The sequence below is a fragment of the Micromys minutus genome (genome assembly GCF_963924665.1).
Source record: "Micromys minutus genome assembly, chromosome: 16".
NCBI lineage: Eukaryota > Metazoa > Chordata > Mammalia > Rodentia > Muridae > Micromys > Micromys minutus.
Window position 1 is genome coordinate 36,020,903 of NC_137985.1, and position 19,743 is coordinate 36,040,645.

The 19,743-nt window shown below is 46.2% G+C and overlaps 1 protein-coding gene across 1 annotated transcript in view; it reads right to left on the bottom strand.

The window, feature by feature from the left end:
* The window catches only part of GRIK4 (glutamate ionotropic receptor kainate type subunit 4), a gene marked incomplete at both ends in the record, with an annotated part of 286,472 nt that overhangs the window by 156,365 nt on the left and 110,364 nt on the right, over nucleotides 1-19,743 (bottom strand). The window contains one exon of the mRNA XM_080929959.1: nucleotides 11,300-11,464. Within this exon, the coding sequence (XP_080786085.1) occupies nucleotides 11,300-11,464 (165 nt within the window). The remainder of the gene's footprint in view (nucleotides 1-11,299; nucleotides 11,465-19,743) is intronic.

Below are 19,743 nucleotides of genomic sequence, written 5' to 3' on the forward strand. Positions count from 1 at the left end.
GTCATGCCTGAAGCCTGGAGCTCCTTCCTGTGAAGAGAGAGCCCTAACCATCAGACACAAAAGCCATGGGCTCAACTACATGGGGTGCAGGTACCGGGGGAGGACTCCATGGTTCAAATCACAGAGTTGTGGTGTACCATATGAACTTTGGGTCTTCTATATCCTCTCTTCACCTGTGGGCTCCAACATCTCAAAGCTGCAGAAGACTCAACAGTACTAAGTATATCCATCCCTAGGGGCATACAGCCTAGTGGCCAGCCCTGACCTTGGATGAGCCTCAGAAGTCTTCTCATGCCTAACTATGTGCCCCCCCTTCCTGCTAGATGGTTTCAGTGTCACTCTAGGATGGTAGCCTTCAAGGAGACTCCTCCCTCCTGATGTTAAGTGACACATAGTAGGTCAAGTGATACAGAGTCCGCTTTCAGCTTCAAGCCCTTGGCCCCATTTACTGTACAATCTGATTCTCTCCAGCCACACCCTCCCCCAGCTCTCTACTCCACAACTACATGCTTACAGAGGTCCTCTCTCTGAGCCTACCTTGTTCTGTTGCATGTACTTTTGCCGAAATGATCACTCACTGCCTGTCGCTGGTTCTTACCCGACTCTCTAGCATATGACAAACTGGTGATGCTGTTCCTTGGGATTTCCTAACACTGCCCAGCACTGGTTCCTGTCTAGTTCTCAGAATTCTCTCTTGGCTAATGGCTCTTTCTTATTTTCGTAGTCCAGGTATCTTAATTTGCTATGCCTTCCTCTACCTGCACAAACTTATCCTCCCAACATTTGCCCAAATGACCCTACCAAATGCTTTGTATCTTGAGTACAAAATCAAGTTCTAAGCACCTGCCCTCTGGCATCTCCTACTCAATACAGCAGAGTTCAGCCTGGTGTGAGCAGGTTGCCAAATGGTCTTGGTCTGAGAAGGCATCAGATTCCCTGTAGTAGGAATTGCAGATGGTTGTGAGCCATCCAACATACATGCCAGGAATCAAATTCAGGTCCTCTGCAAGAGCAGTAAGGGCTCCTTCCTGCTGAGTCATCACCCCAGCCCTCCAAATGTATTAATGTTTAAAGTTAGCCACAAAGCAATGGGTTCCATTATGGCGTCTCCATACAAACACATCATTATACGTTTCTCTTATTCATCTGTCTTCCCACACGGTGCTCCTCCATCTTCCTCTGTCAGCTCTTGTTAATTCTCTTCCTTCCTCTTAAGAAGATTCATTTCATTCCTGCTCTACAGCTGTGGTAATGAAGGCACAGTATATAAGTAATTTATTCAAGCTCAGTTGGGTAATATATGGCTTAACCTCAGAGGTCCAACTGACACCAAAGCTCATGTTCTTTACCACGGTGTTTCACTTCCCTTAGCTCCTGGAGGTCAAAAATATCGTCCCTCTTGATTCACCCACACTTCCCTTTCCCTAGGCTCTGCCGATCTGATCTTACTTCCTAGGGCTTCTGTCTCCAGGGAATCTCCATTTCATTTCTCCATGCTTCAGGGTAAGCCATAATCCTAAAACACTGATCTGTGCTCTGGTCTGTCTTAGGTATCCTTCAGCCCTTAGAGTAACACACCAAGGAACATGGCTTAGACATACTACAGCCTTCTTAACTTTTCTCACAGGAAAATGGAAACAATTAACCATCAAAGACGAGTTAGAAAGAGCGAGCCATATGTCCAAATAGAATGGTATTTAGGTATTTAAAATGTATCTGAACAGTTAATAATAGCATTGTGATTATTTATGTAATAATATTAAGAGAATTAAGTAGGATATAATATTATGTGTGCATCTACATGAAGCTCAAGCTAAGCCAATACTGGAGCTAGTCATGTACTGAAGGATGAGACAAGGAAGATGTGATTAGTGCCAGCATTTACCAGGAAATAATTATGGCCTTCTCGGAGAACATCTTAGGGATGGATTTATGTAATTCTAAAGCAACCCGGTGAAGCAGGTACAATGGCCGGTATCTTCACTTTATAGATACCAACACAAGTCAAGGAAACTAAGGAATAGAGTGCAGATGGGGCAGCTTGACCCCTGGCCCTAGGACTACCTCCTAAACCACAGCCTTCCACAGAGAATGGCAATTAACTAGAATGTTCCATGACACCGGCTTGGCAGTGAGACTGTTCTGTGGTTTTCTTCTTTTTTTATTTCTTCGCTCTCTGTAATGAGCATGTATTCTTTTTATAATATGTTGTAAGGAATGTGATAAAAAAAAATCTCCTGATGACAAGTAAAATGTAAGAGGTCTGATCTGCCTGTCACCCTGTCTTCGCAGCCCCCGTGCCTCTTCCCGCTCTGTGCCTGACTCTGCCTTCCTCCTCCAGGCTGCCTCTGAGTGGTTGCTCTGCCTAAATCTCTTGTTTCCTACCTGACCAGCTACCTGTGCTCTGTGACAAGCAGTCAGAGATGAAAAGGGGTGAGTGTGTGTGTGTATGTGTATGTGTGTGTGTGTGTGTGTGTGTATTTGTGTGTGGTGAGATTGTGTGTATGTTCATGTGTGTGTGATGAGACTATGTGTGTATGCGTGTCCCATGTGTGTATGTGTGTCCCATGTGTGTATGTGTGTGTGGTGCATGTGTTTGTATATGTGCATGCACACATATGTGTGTGTGTGTGTGTGTGTGTGGTGTTGCTGCTGTTGTTGTTCATACCTCTCAGTAAACCTAGCTGAAATGTAACATTTTCTTTGCTTTCAGTGCATGTAATAAAGCACAGTATATTTGCAGTACATGTGCCTTTGTCACCAGCAGAAATTACCGAGGCTTTCATACCCCATCACAAACATCATTTATATTCATGACTAGTTCAACCTTGTTCTAGTGGTTAGACCCAGTGCCGGGCTTGCCTATGAATACATTAAAAAGGCATAGATATTAATATATCACTATTAAAATATTTTAGCTGCTTTCCTATGTAACTGGTTTCCATGGTCAGCTGTTTTAGCTACTTTAAAAGACTTCTCTAAGATGGGGTTCTTCAGCACTCCCAGCCTGCCATGGTCTAGACTCTTGTGCTTCTGCTCAGGAAACTCATATTGATCCTCCAGCGCCCAGCTCAGGTCCCACCCCAAGGCAACAAAGCATCTTTGTGTCCTGTATCTGACCCAGCTGCCCATAGAAACAAGGGCGATTCCCTAATCTCTAAATGCCTAGCCGACTTCCGCCCCAAGCAGACTTGTGATGGCTCTCAGCAGAGGGATTTCTTTCCTAAAGATAAATCTTACAGAAGGTCATAATCCCAAATTTGGATGTGTTACCTCAAAATAGATGATAAAATCTCATCGAAGTAGACAGATGTGTAGCTATTTACCAGCTAAGCAGCCCTAATCTAAAAATCCTAAATCCTATCAGAAACTTTTTGAGCCCTGGCATGATGCTCAAAACACTTGAGACTTGGGATTTACATATAGTAATTATTGGGCTTTCTTACCTACTAATGTCATGCAAACAGTTCAAATCCTCACCTTCACCCCTACCAGGAAACACTTCTTGTCCCCAAGCATTTCATCCAAGGGATATTCAACCTATACAATGTGTGACTATTAGATATATTTGTTTACACGTGGAGACATTCTTCAGTGTCTACCATATGTACCATGTGCACTTTCTATAGTCTCAAAAGTTCTGAGTTCTAAACATATCAGGCCTCAGGAGCTTAGAGTCCTGGGCCTGCCCTTCTGAGATCTCCAGACCCACATCCATTTATCCATCAACTTCACTAGGTTCTAAACTCTTGAGGGCATCAGGACATTTGTTCAGACCCTGCAGAAAGCAATTGCTCACCAGATGCTTGCTCTATTGAACTGAAGTGACCCAAAATGAGTCCAGGGAAATAGGATGGTTCTCCCATCAGCAGGATGGCTTGGGAATCCCTGAGACAGATGGGGAACATCTACAAAACATCTCATCTCTAGAACTTCTGTGCCCGGGTCCCACAGGTTAAATCCACCAGAGTGAGGGTACTGAGAAGTGGTTGTAAGGGGAATCAGGGAAGGGAAACAGATGCCCCTAACTCTGTTTCCAAGGTAGCATAAGAGTGAGGTTACAGAACGATGTATGTGACACAGTCAGGGCAACTGTTTTCCAGGCAGCAGAGGAGCCAAGGCAATTGTTAGATCAGCTGAAGATCATGGGGAGGAGCTTCTTGGTGCCTCCCATCTAGGGAGCCTTCCATTTGTTCCTCTCTATCTAAGGAGCTTGGCCCATGCACACAGGAGCAGTGTAGGATGGTGAAGACTGGCTCTGGGGCATATAGTCCAGAGGGGTTAATCCAGAGGCCACCGAGTGGAGGTCCTTGTCCCTGGCAAGGCAGCTTTAGATGAGCCACTCCGCTACCCTCAGGTGTCAAACATTCCAGTTTCACAGGGCCAAGAGAGCCATGGGGCAAAAAAACACTGAAGATGACTCAGGTTTTGGCACCAAGCCCGGCTGAGAGTAAAGGCTCAGGTGCCTCCTTATTGCTACAGGCCAAACACATAAAGAGGCTCAGACTGCCTGACAATCAGGCAGCAACTGCCTCTGTTTACTCTCACACATCATCTCCTCCTGCGCCAAACCTTTCAGGGACACTCCATGTTCATGTCCCCAAGGTGATTAGTGGGCTGAATGAAGTGAATGCTGGCTGAGCCAAGGAAGGCAGTGTGTGGGCTGAGGAGGACACACACTATCATACTCTATAGTGTGGGGTCTGGTTTCAGAAACTACTGCCACCACCACCTCCTTCCCTAAAAGTCACAAACCTATGCAGAAGGAGCAATACTATTCCCTGGAGCTTCCCACATGCCAGGCATCCGGCTGGCAGGCATCCCATCACTGGGAAGGAGGCATGAATCTAGGCTTCACAAAAAATGGATAAAAGGTGCTGAGAGCTCACACCAAGTCGTTGTGCTACTCCGAGTGTGTTAAATCCTCCCATTCTCACACTCCTCGAAGGGAGAGTGCTAGGCATGCCCATTTCCAGAGAATTCTGATTCTTCTCCCACAAGGACTTAGAGAAGTAAGGCATGAGCTTGAGATGTGGTAGAACCAAGGTTAGAATTCCGGGCATACAGGTGACCCCGGCCCTGAATGTGAGTGTTGGTTTCTACTGACATTCAAATCTGACCATCAGCTGTGCCTGCTGTAGGTTCTGTAAAAGACACATGTTCATCAGCCACGTTGCTCCATCGTACACCAGCTGCAAAGCCTTTGCTCAGGTTAATGTACCATCTACTGGGGTACTATTCACCTATGGGACATTCCAAGGCCTTGCTTAGAGTTTCACCTGATAGACCATCTGGCCTATGTCCTAGCTTCAGGGTAAGCTCTGTCTGAGCCAATCTCTGACAACACCTCTAGAAGTCACCCAAGACTTATGTCACTTTGAAGAATGTGTACTTCTAAACTTCTTCCCTGAAAAGAACAGAAGCCTCGGCTACTCAAGAGGCTTGGACCAGATTGTTGCTGAGCATTGCCAGTCTGTGTGATTCTGAGTCCATACTGTGCACCTGAGAAGGAGTGATCTCAGATCCTGGCATTGTGTGTGTGTGTGTGTGTGTGTGTGTGTGTGTTACCCACACTTGCTCATGGAGGCCAGAAGTCAACCTTGAGTCTTGTTTCTCAGGCACGACAATGTCTCTTGCTGGGCTAGAACTCAGCAAGTAGTAGTCTAGGCTGATTGGCCCACTGAGCCTAGAGGATCTGTTCGCCTCCACCTTCTGTGCACTGGAGTTTACAAAGACAGAAAGTACTCTACCACTGAGCCGTCACTCCAGATTCTTTGGATTGATTTTCAGGGAACCTTGAGTCCCTGGAGGCCGTGGCCCCTAGCCGTCAAGAATCCTGGAAGCCTAGGAAGGGTGGATGGAATTGCAGATGGAACCAGAACATATAAGACATGTGTCCTAATGCCAGTAATGCTCAAGCCTTCCTTGGTCCTGGTTCCCTGGTGTGCCTTCTGGATATCAAGGGGAGACAGTGTAGACAGGGGATGATATGCTTGCCTCACGGAAACAAGCAGAGGTGAGGGTTTGACAGGAAGGCCCCGCTTCTACCTCTACAGTAAATTAAGCTTCAGACTGGCTCTGGCTACATAGTGATGGAGGAGCCTATGGGTATTTGAGTAGCAAAGAGGAGGTGCTCAGTCAAATCCAATACATTCGCCACAGGAGACAGCGATCTGTGGAGCAGAGGGTATCAAAACCTGACGCCTTATAGGGGCCCCTTGCAAAAGGAAGGCTTGATGGAGAGACGGTACTAAGATGCAGAGGGAAGCCGGGAGGGTGGAGAGGGCTCCCAGGTGGGGAGGAGATGACCTAATAGGTCTTGTCCATTCCTTTCACTTCAGATCTGTGAGCTGTGCATCAGGAGTTAGCAAATCAAATATCTGGAAGCCTGAGGCAATGGTGGTAAAGGGCAGAGGTGGGGGGAGTCCTCTGAGAGTGTGTGGAAGCTTTGTAAGTGACCCTCACTTTAACTCAACCTACTGGATGAAAACTTGTCCATTTGAACCAGACAGAACGGGGTTGATTTTTTTTTTCTCCTTGTAGCTTCCCAGATTTCAGGTTGGCTGTTAATTAATGCCCTGTGTGATACTTTCCATCTGTAAGCCTTGTGCTCAGCGAAAGATAATGCTAGCATCTTCATCTTAGTTACACTCCCTCATCTTTGATTCTCAAAATAACCTCCACTTCCCTAGGCTGGCAGGCCCACCCTGAGTGTGATTCATTAAGTGTGTGATGTACAGAGCTTTTTGAAAAGCACCTATTACTTCAGTAAGACCAAATAGCCCTGTTGAATTGCTAAAGTCCCAACTTCAGTCACAGCCTTGACTTTGCACAACCAAACACATCATCAGCAATCTCTTTCATATCCTTGAAGCACAGTCCCTGGCCACAGGGTGAGAGGTGAGGAGTTGGGGGAGTTATCCAAGGCTCTGGATCCATGCAAATGTCTTCAGTTAGCAATGGATATCAGACCTGGACCACTAGCCCAGGGAAATTCCAGACTGTGGTACAGACCAACAACTAGAACGAGGTGACCCACCACAACTTTCAAAGGCTCATCGCTGTCAGGCACATCAAATGGGGAAAACTGGAAAGAGAATGGGACTGTCCAATGATGAGGGATGTTGACATCAAGCAGGTCACATAAGAAGAGTCTGGGAGTGAATAGAGCCTGCTCTTGGGGACAGCTGAGCTTTGAAACAGGATAAGAGGTGATGGTGAGGGATAGAGGGGGAGGAAGCATGCGTGGCTGAGACAGGATAAAAAATAAACAACCAAAGCTATAGCTTGCTGAAGACCTGTGTGTGCACCCGCGAAGGGACATGTGTCACCTACACTGTTGCATGGACCACTCTGATGATGCAACACTATTATAACTATCACTTGACACACCAGCAAATCCAAGGCATAAAAATCGTTATAGAGCATTTCTACACCACACAGGTAGTGCTCTGGTCAGTCCAGTTCTCAAACCCACAATCCTGTCATCCCATTTAGACTTCTTTCTAAGTAGGAATCAGAGTGGCTAGTCTCCTCCACCCCAGGATCCTGTTCATGAACCTACCTTTCTTTTTCCAGTATTGCCATGGATATTGAAAAGACTTTGCTTTAGCCCACAGTATGAACCAACCATCCACCTGTTCCCTTCCCTGAATACACACACACACACACACACACACACACACACACATATATACATATATATATACATATACATACATATATATATATATATATACATATATATATACATATACATATATATATATATATATATATATATATATATATATATATATATATAATAGACTTGGCCTTTCAAAGAACTTTCTAGGTGGTATTTAAGATCTGTGGTTGTGGTACACTCTGACTCCAGATGAAAGATCTTTGGGGGTAGAAAAATCCAGAAGCCATCTGAAGTTTGCCTCAAACACTGATATAAAAGCTGAACCGAAGGCCACTTGCTAATAAAATCCTCGGTGCCTAAAAGGACATTAAAAAGATGTTCAAAACCCTGCAAAGAGGAATAAAGATATCAATTTCCTTTACTCCCTGATTCATCTGGCTTCATATTTTAGACGCCTTGACTTTACCAAGGTAGACTGCATGGGTCACTGGGAGAGGAAATTTCTTCCCGCCAATGACACCATCTACAATGGGCACATGTGCATTGAGCCCTGCTGGGGAGGCACTGGAGAACTGAAGGGAAGGAGAGGGGAGTTGGTTTTCAAAGAACTATGAAGAAATCCAGACCCTTGTCTGATACCTAGGTGAGAAAACACCACAGACCAGACTAGGAGCCACATGAGAAGTTATTGGTATTTCTGATTTTATTTGGAAGATCTTGAGCAATCTGTCTTCCCTTCGTTGTCCTAGAAATTAATCATGACATCTTCTTGGAGATATTTCTGTCCCCTGATAAATTCCTGTTGGCTAAAATCAGGTGCAATAGGCACTTGCTGAATGTTTATTAACTGATTGAATAAATGTTTTCTTACTGGACGCACCACACCCTATCCTGGAGAAATGTGTGTCACTCACAGTTACTGAAACAGGGAAGGACACTGTCCCCAAGGATAGTCAATATCTGTCTGCAGTCTGACAAATACCAGCATCCTGAGACTTGCCACAAAGCAAGGTGAGCAGTCCTGATGAGAGCTTTCTCTTTTGGTTTCCAGAGGAACAGGTACTAAGTGGGAGGTCTATGCCCTACTCCTCCCTTGGATGATCAGGGGATGTCAGGAAGGAATACGCAGAAGACTATATGAGAGCCGAGAGCCGAGAGCCGAGAGGAGCAGAGCAAAGGCATGTCTTTTGGACATGTCAGGACAGCTGTACTCATGAATAGCTTTAGGGGCCTGAGCAAGAGTTATGTAAGATCAAGCCAGCATGGGGAAGAGGAGCTCACAAGCCCATCCCCCTAGCTGAGCAAGTTTGGGCAGTTAATGGTGCTAGAGTTCATTTTCTTTAGAGGTATGGCCCCTGATAGGTTGGCCATGCTCCAGATAATGGCCCCACACCCTTGTCTACAAAAGTAGCACAAATTGGACTCAGTGGGTTATTTATAAACAAAAAGACTTGAAGTTGGGATGAGTGGCGTATAATAGAAACAGAATTAGGAAGAAGAGTGTGGGGATGAATACAATCAAGGTACACTGTGTGCATGCACGAAAGTACGAAAGGTTTAATAAGAATGCATTATAAAAAGCCGTACCAGGGAAGGCTGACACTGTATACTCTGAAGAGACTGTAAGTCTCATGAGTCCAGAGGTCCTACCTAGTTTCTAACGGTGTTCCCAATGTGTAACATCCTGAGTCATAGAGGAAACAGTCAATCAAAGCTCCAGGGTGATGAATCCAAGGTTATATCCCAGGCAGCCATTATGAGATAGTGTATGATGGATGGGAGAGGAAAACTAACCATCTGAGGAAAGAGTCTTGACCCAGCAGGATAGGGGTGTTATAGAGAAGCAATGAGAACAGGGGAGAGGCAGAGAAAGTGAAAGTGTGTGCTGTACTTGAATCAGTGAGAACCTGCTCCCTTTCTTGCAGCCCAAACAGCCCAGACTAGAGCAATAGAGCATTATTGCATCCTCATGGGGAAAACTTTGTGTCTAACACCAATAACACCAATAGTTACACTAGTTGTTCTTTTTTTATTCCTTTGATTTGAAGTTGGAAAAGGAAGAGAAGGGGACTCCCCAAAGTCTTACAGAAATGATGTCATCATGTGTCTGGGCTGAGCATCCCTTGCTACAGTTGGGGTGTGAATGTCCTTCTAAGGCTCATGTGGTGACGGCTTGGTCATCACATGGTGGTAAAGAGTTGGGGCCTCGTGGAAGGAAGTGAGGTCACTGGGGCATATCCTTGCAGGGATATTGGGAGCCTTGTTCCCTCTCTTCCCATCTCCTCTTGCTTCCTGGTTACCACAAGGTAGGCTAATTTAACACAACCCTCTCCATGATGCCCAGTCATGGACTCAAACCTCAAAAGCTGCAGTCAAATAAGCACTTCCCCATTTTAAATTGATGTCTCTGGCTCTTGGACAGAGAAGCAGAAAGTCTTTGCTTTCCTTCTGCACCAGAGCCATTCATTTCTGGCTTGGCTACTAGGCAGAGGCTCTCACTTCCTGAGACCAAGTCACAAGGTTATTCCAGCACCAGCCAGAGGATGGCAAGGAGGTGCAGCAGACTGTGAAGACTAGCTCTGTGCTCAGGATGATGATTCCACACCTTTGAGCATCACTTTCCCCCCTAAAATAGAGAAAATAACAAGTAGCTCTCATACTATTGTTAGATGTTAAAGAGGCATCCAGCACACGGGACCCACCCTATGTGCTATGAGTAAATTAAGGCCCTACTGTGCCTGTAACATCCTACAATTCACAGAAAATTCTATCTTTTAGCTCACGTGAACCTCATAACAAGTGTGCAAGATTTGCAAAGTAGAATCTAGCACTCCCATTTTACTGATGAGTAAACTAAGGTATAGATAGGCTGAATATCTCAATCAGAGAAAATGGCCATACTCCATACCAAGACACAGCATCTTCCTACATGTCAGCCTTCAGCACAAGAACATAAGGCAGAGCCCAGTTGGGTATCTTAGGCAGGAAAATTGCTGTGAGTTCAAAGCTAGCCTTGGCAACTTACTGAGCTCTGGACTAGCCTGGGCTACAAAGTGAAAACCTATCTCAATGGTGAACTACTAAAGACTAGAAGGGAAGGGGAAAGGGAAAGGAAAAGAAAAAAGAAGGGAAGTCAGAGGAAAGAGTAAAGGCGGGCGGGATGGAAGGAAGAAGGGTGCTAATGGATAAGCTGTCTTTACATTGGCTGTCATACTTTCCCAATCATCCACAAGCCTTCGTGTAAATTTCTGTATTAAAAATGTCCAGGATGTGAATGAATGGATGGATAGATGGATAGATGGATGGATGGATGGATAAATGGATAAATGGATAGATGGATGGATGGATGGATGGATGGATAGATGGATGGATAAATGGATAAATGGATGGATGGATGGATGGATGAATGGATGGATGGATGGATAAATGGATGGATGGATGGATGGATGAATAGATAAATGGATGGATGGATGGATGGGTTACTTGGTGAATTAATATTCTATCGAAAGCATGATTCACAACAGTACCTAGGAATTTCATCTGGGCTGAGGCTCTCACAGGCCTTCTTAGCGTGTAACTTTTTCCCTCCCCTGGAGACATGTGTCAGAGGCCTGGCACTAGGCACATGCCCACCACCAGCTCTTCCTCTGCCAGCCTGTCCAGTCTACGTACTGGTTTCTGCAGTTTCGTACTCGCTGTCTCTGAGAAGCTCAAAGATGTCCACTTCGACCTTGGCCTTTCCCAGCCTCTCTGGTGCGCGGTTGATGCGATTCTTGGCCAGGGTGATGGAGAGACGTTCACCTCTGCTGCACTCCATGGGGTCATCCAAGATAGCAGCTGTGGGCAGGTAACCATATGGAAACAGTTGGTATGCCACCTACCACCATTGCCCATCACCCTTCTCCACCTGCCCACACTGCCACCTTCCTTTTTCAGGCAGCTTTCCAAATCCCTCTCCACCTCGACATCCACAGAACTCTCCAAAATGAGTTCTCTGCACATCCCATCTATGAGGCTTAAGCTCTGGAGGAACAATGCAGTACCATAACTGACCACCAGGGGTCCTACTTGTCTGAGGTCCGTGGTGCTAAGTACCAAAATACCCTCAGAGACGTGGACACAGAAAGGCACGTGCTCACTACCCTTTTGCAAATGGAATTCTAAGTCTACAAGGAACTCCCTGAGGAAAGAGAAGGCTATGCATTTGTGAGGGACAGCTGTGGGAGCAGGGAAGCAGCTGCAGAGTACTGTGGAGTGCTCACACTCCAGTCTCTGGTTCCCAAGAGCCATGTGTCCCTAGTGAGCTATGACACTTCTCTGAATAACTTTTCTTCACTGAGCTTTGGAATAGTAAAGACAAACTCAGTGGTTAGTGGAGGAACTCAGTTCGGGTAATGGCTGTCAGGAACCCATCATCTGGACTTAACCAGTATGGATGACTTGGAGAAGCCCAGCCTCAGGATGTAATGTGAAGGGATTCACAGAGAATTGGGCTATAACCCCAGCTCCATTCATAGTAGCTAATAGATCTGTTTCCTTACTTGAAAAACGAGGAGAAAAGCTACTTGTTAACCTACTGTGAGAAGTACATGAAATGGGACATACTCAGTGCCATCTTGCATCTAGTAGGCACTCAATAGTGCTGGCCTTTGAGATTCTTACTTCCTGGGGAGCTGAAGACTGATGTTTACGCAAACGTAGCAGTTACTCGCAAAGACTAAAAGGGAAAATTATTCAAAATTACCTCAACAAAGGGGTGAGGAAGACACTGCCTTCTTACTGTGGTGGATTATAACTGTTTAATGAGAAGAATAGAATATTTCCACACGTGCCAACGTGCATGACCAACATTGTGCCAAGCAAAAGAAGCCAAACACAAACAACAACATGTCATCGGATGGGTGGCTCTATCAACATAAGAACATCTAGACAAAGTGAGTCCATAGAGACACTGATCGGAGGAGCAGTTTCCTAGGTTTATGAGACAACTGTGAGTGTGCTAAAAACCACGGAGCTGTGTGCTTTTGGTGGGTGAATTATGCGGGAGATGAATTTTAACCTCAGTAAAGTAATTATATAAAAAAAAAGACAATCAAATGTATCTTTCAGAGGCTGAAGAAAACACAGAGTGCACCTCAGCTGATTTCCCTGACACATGGCCCTGAGTTGCTACGTCCAGGTGAACAGGGGAAGGTATTCCTAAGTCCTTGTGTCCCCAAGTGATACAAACTTGGTGCTAGTTGGCTTTCAATCACTGTGACTCTGAGGTCATCCCTGTACCTTAATGGCCCAGGCTCCACGCTCTCAGTTTGTCCATGGCTGTCCTGTGTACAATCTCACAAAGAAAATACCAGGACACAGCAGGGAATGTGACAACGCATTTTTCCCCCGACTTGAGGATTTATTTATATGCACACTCCCAGTGAATAATGTAAACTCAATTTCACATCCACAGCATAGGTTCGAGCATGCAGAGAAGGCGAGTCCCAAGGCCCAGGCAATGAGGTGGACATATTAACTGGAAAAGCACACATGAAGTGGCCTGGCCACCTGTAGGGGTGACCAAAGAATTGTAAGTGGGAAGACTTAAGAGCCCTACCATGTCCACATTCCTTGTGAATGGGAGAACTTGGGGATGTTCTGACACCAGTTGGTGTTCATGTTATGGTCTCACTGGGCTGGTTGAGGGGACAAGACTCGGAATAAGACAGCGCTATCAGAATCAGAAAAGGAAAGAGTCACACTGTGTTACATTAGGATCACAACTCGACACCATAGGGGAGCAGTAATAGACAGAAGTGATTCCCAAGTGATGTCCCTTAAGGAACAGATGACGGACATTTCTTCTAAAAGCAGACAGGTGGTGTGTAGCCCCATGCCAGCGGTGACTGTCACAACTTCACATCCGTTGGTTATGGAATATTGATTCCAAATAAGACTTGATACTGAGAAACAAACTCTACAGTGAAAATTACGCAGCAACAAGTAGGCTGGCCTCAGAGCATGGGAAAGAGATCTAGAACAGAAACTGGCAATCCAGCAGAGTCTTGCGCAGGAGACCCTGGGTCCGAGAGAGAGCTGTGCTGTGTTCTCAGAACAATACTGTGCATGCCCCAATCTCATGCTCAACTCAGCAAGACCAGTGTGTTCACACGGGACGAGGAGGAACGGGTCTGACGAATCTGGTGACTTGCCCGAGTTTTCAGAACCAGCGATCAATGGAGGTGGAAGTGGTCTCAGTTTGTCTTGACCTCAGATACCCAGAGCTGTCCTTCAAGAACTTGGACAAAAGAGAGGGTGTAGCAAGCAGGGATTCTTAGTCTTCTGGGGGCTTTAAATAAAGTGTCACCAAGGCAAACCAAACCTGAGACACTAGGGATGGGCTGGATTCTGGAGTTCTAAAAACCTCCAGGCAATCTCTCTACTTCCCAGCTCCTAGCACACACCACACCCTGATGAGATTTTTCAACTAGGGGCAGCCATCCTGTTAACCATTCACATCTACTAGATATTTTATGAATTACTTGTAATAAATTAATCACTAAAATAATCTCCCTCAAAACATTGTAAGACTTAGATCTGAAGTGTGCCCCAGAGGCTGGGTTCACTGAGAGGTACTGGAACTTCAAGAGGCAGACCGTAGTGAAGAGAAGTTAGGTCGCCGAAGGGTGACAATGATCCTAGCTGCCCCCTCTCTCCTCCCATCCCTTCCCCCTCCCTCCATTCTTCCCTCACTTCCTCCTTCCTTCCTGGCCACCTGAGCAAAGTGGCTTTCTCTGTCACATACTTCTACCATGACAGAGTCTCGTTGTGGTCACCAAAGCAAAAGAGCCAAGCAACCAAGAGCTGAAAGTCGCTGACACCACAGCCCAAACACATCCTTTTTCCTTTAAGTTGGTTGACCTCAAGAATAGTTTCACAGTGATGAAAAGCTAGTGCTACCTTTTGTGAACCCTTCTTGAACATGAACTTAGGAGCATCTGCCCTGGGTGTTCATGTTACAGTCTCACTGGCTTTGTCACCACTCTGTTGCTATACAAACGGCACAATTACAGCCGTGTTACGAGGGGCAGCACACAGCCATGTGTCAGCTCCACGTACAACTGCTTCCATCTCCTTTTTGAAAATGATGCATCTCGGGTGTGTGCTACCCGGTTTCATTACCTCTTTTCCAGTGCATTTTAAAAGCCCCAACCTCCAATGTGACAGTATTTGGAAGGAGTGCTTTCACAGGTTAATTGCGGTTACATGGAGTCACAAGGGTAGAGTCCTAGACTCATAGAATCAGTGTCCCTCTCAGAAGAGAGAGCAGGAAGCTCAGCCGCTTGCTCTCTACTATAGGGAGACACAGTGAAAAGATGACCCGACCTTCTAGTATAACCAGGAAGAGGTGCCTCACTAGGAATGACTTGTCCAGCTCCGTAACCTCAGGCATCCCAGAAAACACTGAGAAATAAAAGTTCTATTTTTAAGCCACTCATTTTGCAATCTTACTGAATTACATCCTACGCTGATTAAGACAACATGTTCATAAAAACTGGGATGTGCAGGTCCCACACCAACCGTGTCATACACTGTACACACAATACCCTGAGCCCCATCTAATGTGCTGAGTCAGGAGAACAATGGAAGGCAGATGAGAAAAATGTGGGAATCTGATGCTGAACCCTCTTCTTTCTTTCCCCATGAAGCCCTCAGGTGTATTAGACAACCCCATTCCCTGTGCCTGTTATAGGCTATCCTGAGCCCCACATTTCACTAAGATTTTGGTTCTTGACAGCGATTAATTACTGACAGGGAAGAGGCTTGACTAGGTTTTGTGTTGGCATCAGACATATTGGAACCAGGATAATTAGCTTGAAAATAGGGACTAAATTCTAGCGCTATGAATGTCAAACAAAAGGCGGGGACTCAGGCTCCCCCATGGTGCTGAAGGAACATATCCCCAATAGGCAGTCACCAAACAGCACACTTGTTCTTCAGCTGTCCCAGGAGAGGATCCAGATGGATGGAAGAGAGCAGTGTGCTCAAGACTTAATGTGTAGCGGATGCTCCTGGACCACACTGGGTCCCTCAGGTCCAGCTGCTGGGCTAGGCCAGAATGTTCGGAGTTCCCAGCTGCTGCCAAATGAGGTACAGTATGATCCAGCACATCCTGTGGCCCTGGAGACTGTTCTGTGCAGGAGTCAACTAGTAGCCACAGTGAGGCTGAGAGGCCTGGGCAGCAGCAAGGGGAGGGTTGTCACAAATAGGGACTATCGTCTGACATTTTATCTAACCGTGAAGACCCAGTAGTGCCCACCACTTCTCTGGCCTGTCAGGATTTGGTGCACCTTCTTTATGTCAAAATAGCCTTTGCATTCACATAGAGCCTCTCGCTCAAGCCCCAAGCATCATGTTCTCTGCTGAGCTCTCTCCCCATCTGGGGTCTGAGGCCCTTGATGATGGAAAGGCAGCCCTGTGACAGTGCTCATCATATATCTCAAACTCCTCATAGTCCCCTATCATCCCTATGTCGGTTGGTGGGCCTGGCTCTGCCTACTGTAGCACTGGTTAGCTCAGCACTAGGAAGTGTGAGCAGGCCTGTGCAGAAGTAAATGTATAGCTCTGAGTTGCTTTATGGTCGTCCCAAAGCATTGGGAATCGCCTTTGGTCATGCTAAGCAGCATCTTCATCGCTGGAGCAGTTTGCCCACCTAGGCTGTTCTTTCCCACTCCTTTCCCTATCGACTCATCTCCCTGAAGGCCCTCTCTGACTTCTAGGTTCCAGTGCTCTCTTTCATAGATTGCCTGAGAACCCAAACAGCTCCCTAGCCCACTGGCAGGGATTTGGCTGCCCCCCTGAGCCTCTGTGTGTCTTCAGCCATTCATGCCTTAAATGCCCAGATAATCCTTCCTGCCTGCCTGCTTGCTTTCCCAGAGTGCTCATCCCAATTGTGCTCCCTTTGAGCTCTATGAATTCCTCCTGCTGCCTGTCTGTGGCCTCTCTTCTTTATCCTAGTCAGCCCCTTTGGGGAAGAGGTTGGCAGAGCCTGACGCATCTTTGTAAATGGATGACTCTGGGCAGGCAGTGCTCAGGACTGAGCGGCTACCGAGTGCTTAAATAGTGCATGATCACGTGACTCTTCATCCTCTTCAGCAATTGCAGCAAACATTGGTGATGTGGCAACATCAGGTAGCACCAAGATCCGAGGCAGCTCCTGTGCATGCACACGCACGGCAGAGGACCCACTGCCACCTCTACTGGGTGTCATCCCTCCAGGGATGGCAGCATCCTGTTCTCTGTTCACCTGTGGGAACTGGAGCAGGGCTTGCCTTCCCTCTGTACATTACTGAATGCTCGGGAGTGACCCCTCAAGTGTGGGTGCCAGCTACCTTAATCTCTAAGCTCCACCAGAGGCCTGCTACAGAAGATTCTAGGCACCTCTATCTCAATCGCTCTCCGCTCTAAGGAGGGAATAAAGAAGTTTTACTGCTGAGCCTTTATAGGTCATATCTATAACACTGCCAATGGCTGTTTGGACCAACCCATTATGGCCCTGTGCTAACAAGAAAGAGAGACGAGTCCAGCCCTGGGGAATTGGTTACCTTTCCTTCCCAGAGGCTTGCTCATAGCTCTGAGCTCCCAGATATGGTGATCGTCCTGCCCCGTGTCTGTCATGAGCTCTGTTCTCTTACTGCCCTCCATTTCCTTGTTCCCACTCATCTCTTCCATGGAAGGAAGTCTCCCTCCACATGAGCTGTTGTACCTTTATCTTCACCTGGATCCCCTTTTCCAGGACAGCCTCCATCCCCACTCCCTGCCTTCCTCCCCAACACTCTACCTGCCTCAGTGAACTCTCTTTTGTCCTGCCATCAGCTTCTTCTGGATGAGCTTGTCTCTCTGTGCTCAGGCAGCGTCAAAGCCCAAACAGGCAGAACTTCCTGTGACCAGATGGGCCATGGGCCACACTGGCCCTGGAGCCAAAAAGAACAAGCTCCTGGTTTGGTAAGTGTAAAGCCAAAAAAAAAAAAAAAAAAAAAAAAAAAAAAAAAAAAAAAAATTACAGCCAATACTCAGTATCGTGCAGGACGACTTTTAATGCCTGCAGGGAGGTGAACACAGCCCCCCCCAAGATACTTTACAATACTGACCACCTCACCCGCAGTGTAAGCCAGGCTTATTGAATATGATTCCTCAGTTTGCTGACTTCAGCCCAAAGCCCCCCAATCCACTCACTACTAGCCACCTTCTGCCTCCCGACTTCATTCAGACTGCACACAATGCCAGTGCCAACAGGCATCACTGCAAAATCAGGGGGGCACTTCTGATCCCTTGTCTAATTACATCATGGCCGGCATTGTTGTTTATGATCACCAGGTGCTGCTCTGAGAACATCAAATATATGATCTCATTTAATCCCCATGCAATGTGCACTTTATTATTCTGTTTTAGAATGAGATAAGTGAGAAATGGCAGAGGTTAGGCAACTTGCCCAAGATTGCCTAGCTCATAGTTGCACCTGGGGCCTGGGTCCATTTGTGGGAGTGCCTTGCCTATTCCTGAGCTAGGGTTCTTTGAAGCCAAGCCCTACTCCCACTTTCTCAATAAGGCCCCCGACTTCATTGGCTCCCAGGAAGCTGTTCTCCAAAGACTCTACTAATTTTCTGGCCATTCCTGCAGGTACCCTCTGCTCCTGCCATCTTTTAATATGGGTGAATCCCCAGGGTCTCTGCAAAGCCCCTTTTCTGCCTTGTTTACAGGAGTTTCCTAAGCTTTGGATCTCATTTCCAGCCACTTCCCTTGGGGAAGAAAGATGTGAATACAACAATCTGTTGGCACCTCAGGTAAATGTCTAAAAAGCATCTCAAACATATCAAGATCCAAACTAGGAGGTTGGCTAAATTGCTCAGTGGGCAAAGCTCTTGATACACAAGCCTGAGAACCGAGTTTGATCAGAAAATCCACATATCTTTCTATTTTTGTAATAAGAGACCATAGCTGAGGCAACTTATAAAAGAGTTTAATTTGGCTTATGATTCCAGGGTGTTAGAGTTTATAATGGTAGAGGGAAGTTTGGAGCAACCTCTGGGAGCTTTCTTACATCGTGATTCACAGGTAGATGGTGAAGATAACACTGAGAATGGCACTGTTATTCTGAAACTTCTAAGCACAGCCATTGACTCCTCTATCAAGGTAACATCTCCTAATCCTTCCCAAACAGTTCCACTAACAACCAAGTATTCAAACACATTAATATATAAGGTCATTGTCATTCAAACCACCACACCACCTAAAAGAAGAAGACCAATGACAAAAAGTTGTCCTCTGACCTCCACACATATGCTGTGGCATACATATTTGTTCCTATTACACACACACACACACACACACACACAGAGAGAGAGAGAGAGAGAGAGAGAGAGAGAGAAGTTCCACCTTTACCCACTTCTCCCTCCTTCTAAAATTCCAAGCTTAGCAAAGAGCAGCATCAGCTTCCCAGATTTTCAAATCCTTGCTCAACTCCTCATGTCCAAACCACCACCCCAACCACACCTGCATCTGTCTCCTCAGTACCCCCCTTGTTGGTTCTTCTGACAATATTGTCTGCTTCCAGTTCCTTCATCCTGATTACTTGGGAGGTAGTTGCTTAGCTTGGTCTTATAGGTATATGCCTATAACACCAGCTAGACAGTATGCTGAGACAGGAAGATTAGAAGTTTGAGGCCTGAATGAGCTACAGAATGACAAAGCAAGCCTAGGTAACTTACCAAGACCCAGCCTTAAAATAAAGATGAAAACCAGAATCAAAACAGGCTTGGGGTATGCCTTAGTGAAAGAACACTAACTTGGCATATGTAATGCCCTGGGTTCCATCCATGGCATAGCTGATGAGACCTGCCACCCCCTTAGACTCTGTTTCCCTGCTTATTCCTCTCAACCTTCCACAAATAATAAAATGTTGACGTGCCTCGCGTGCACACACACACATGTGCACAAAGAAAGAGAGCTATGCATGTAAACACACATGCACGCTTGCACACAGACATGATCATGCGAGCACAAGCACCTTTGTTGCTATGTGCCTGCATTCCTCTGGTTTCCCATTTCCTATACTTTCTCACCTTTGTTTGCTG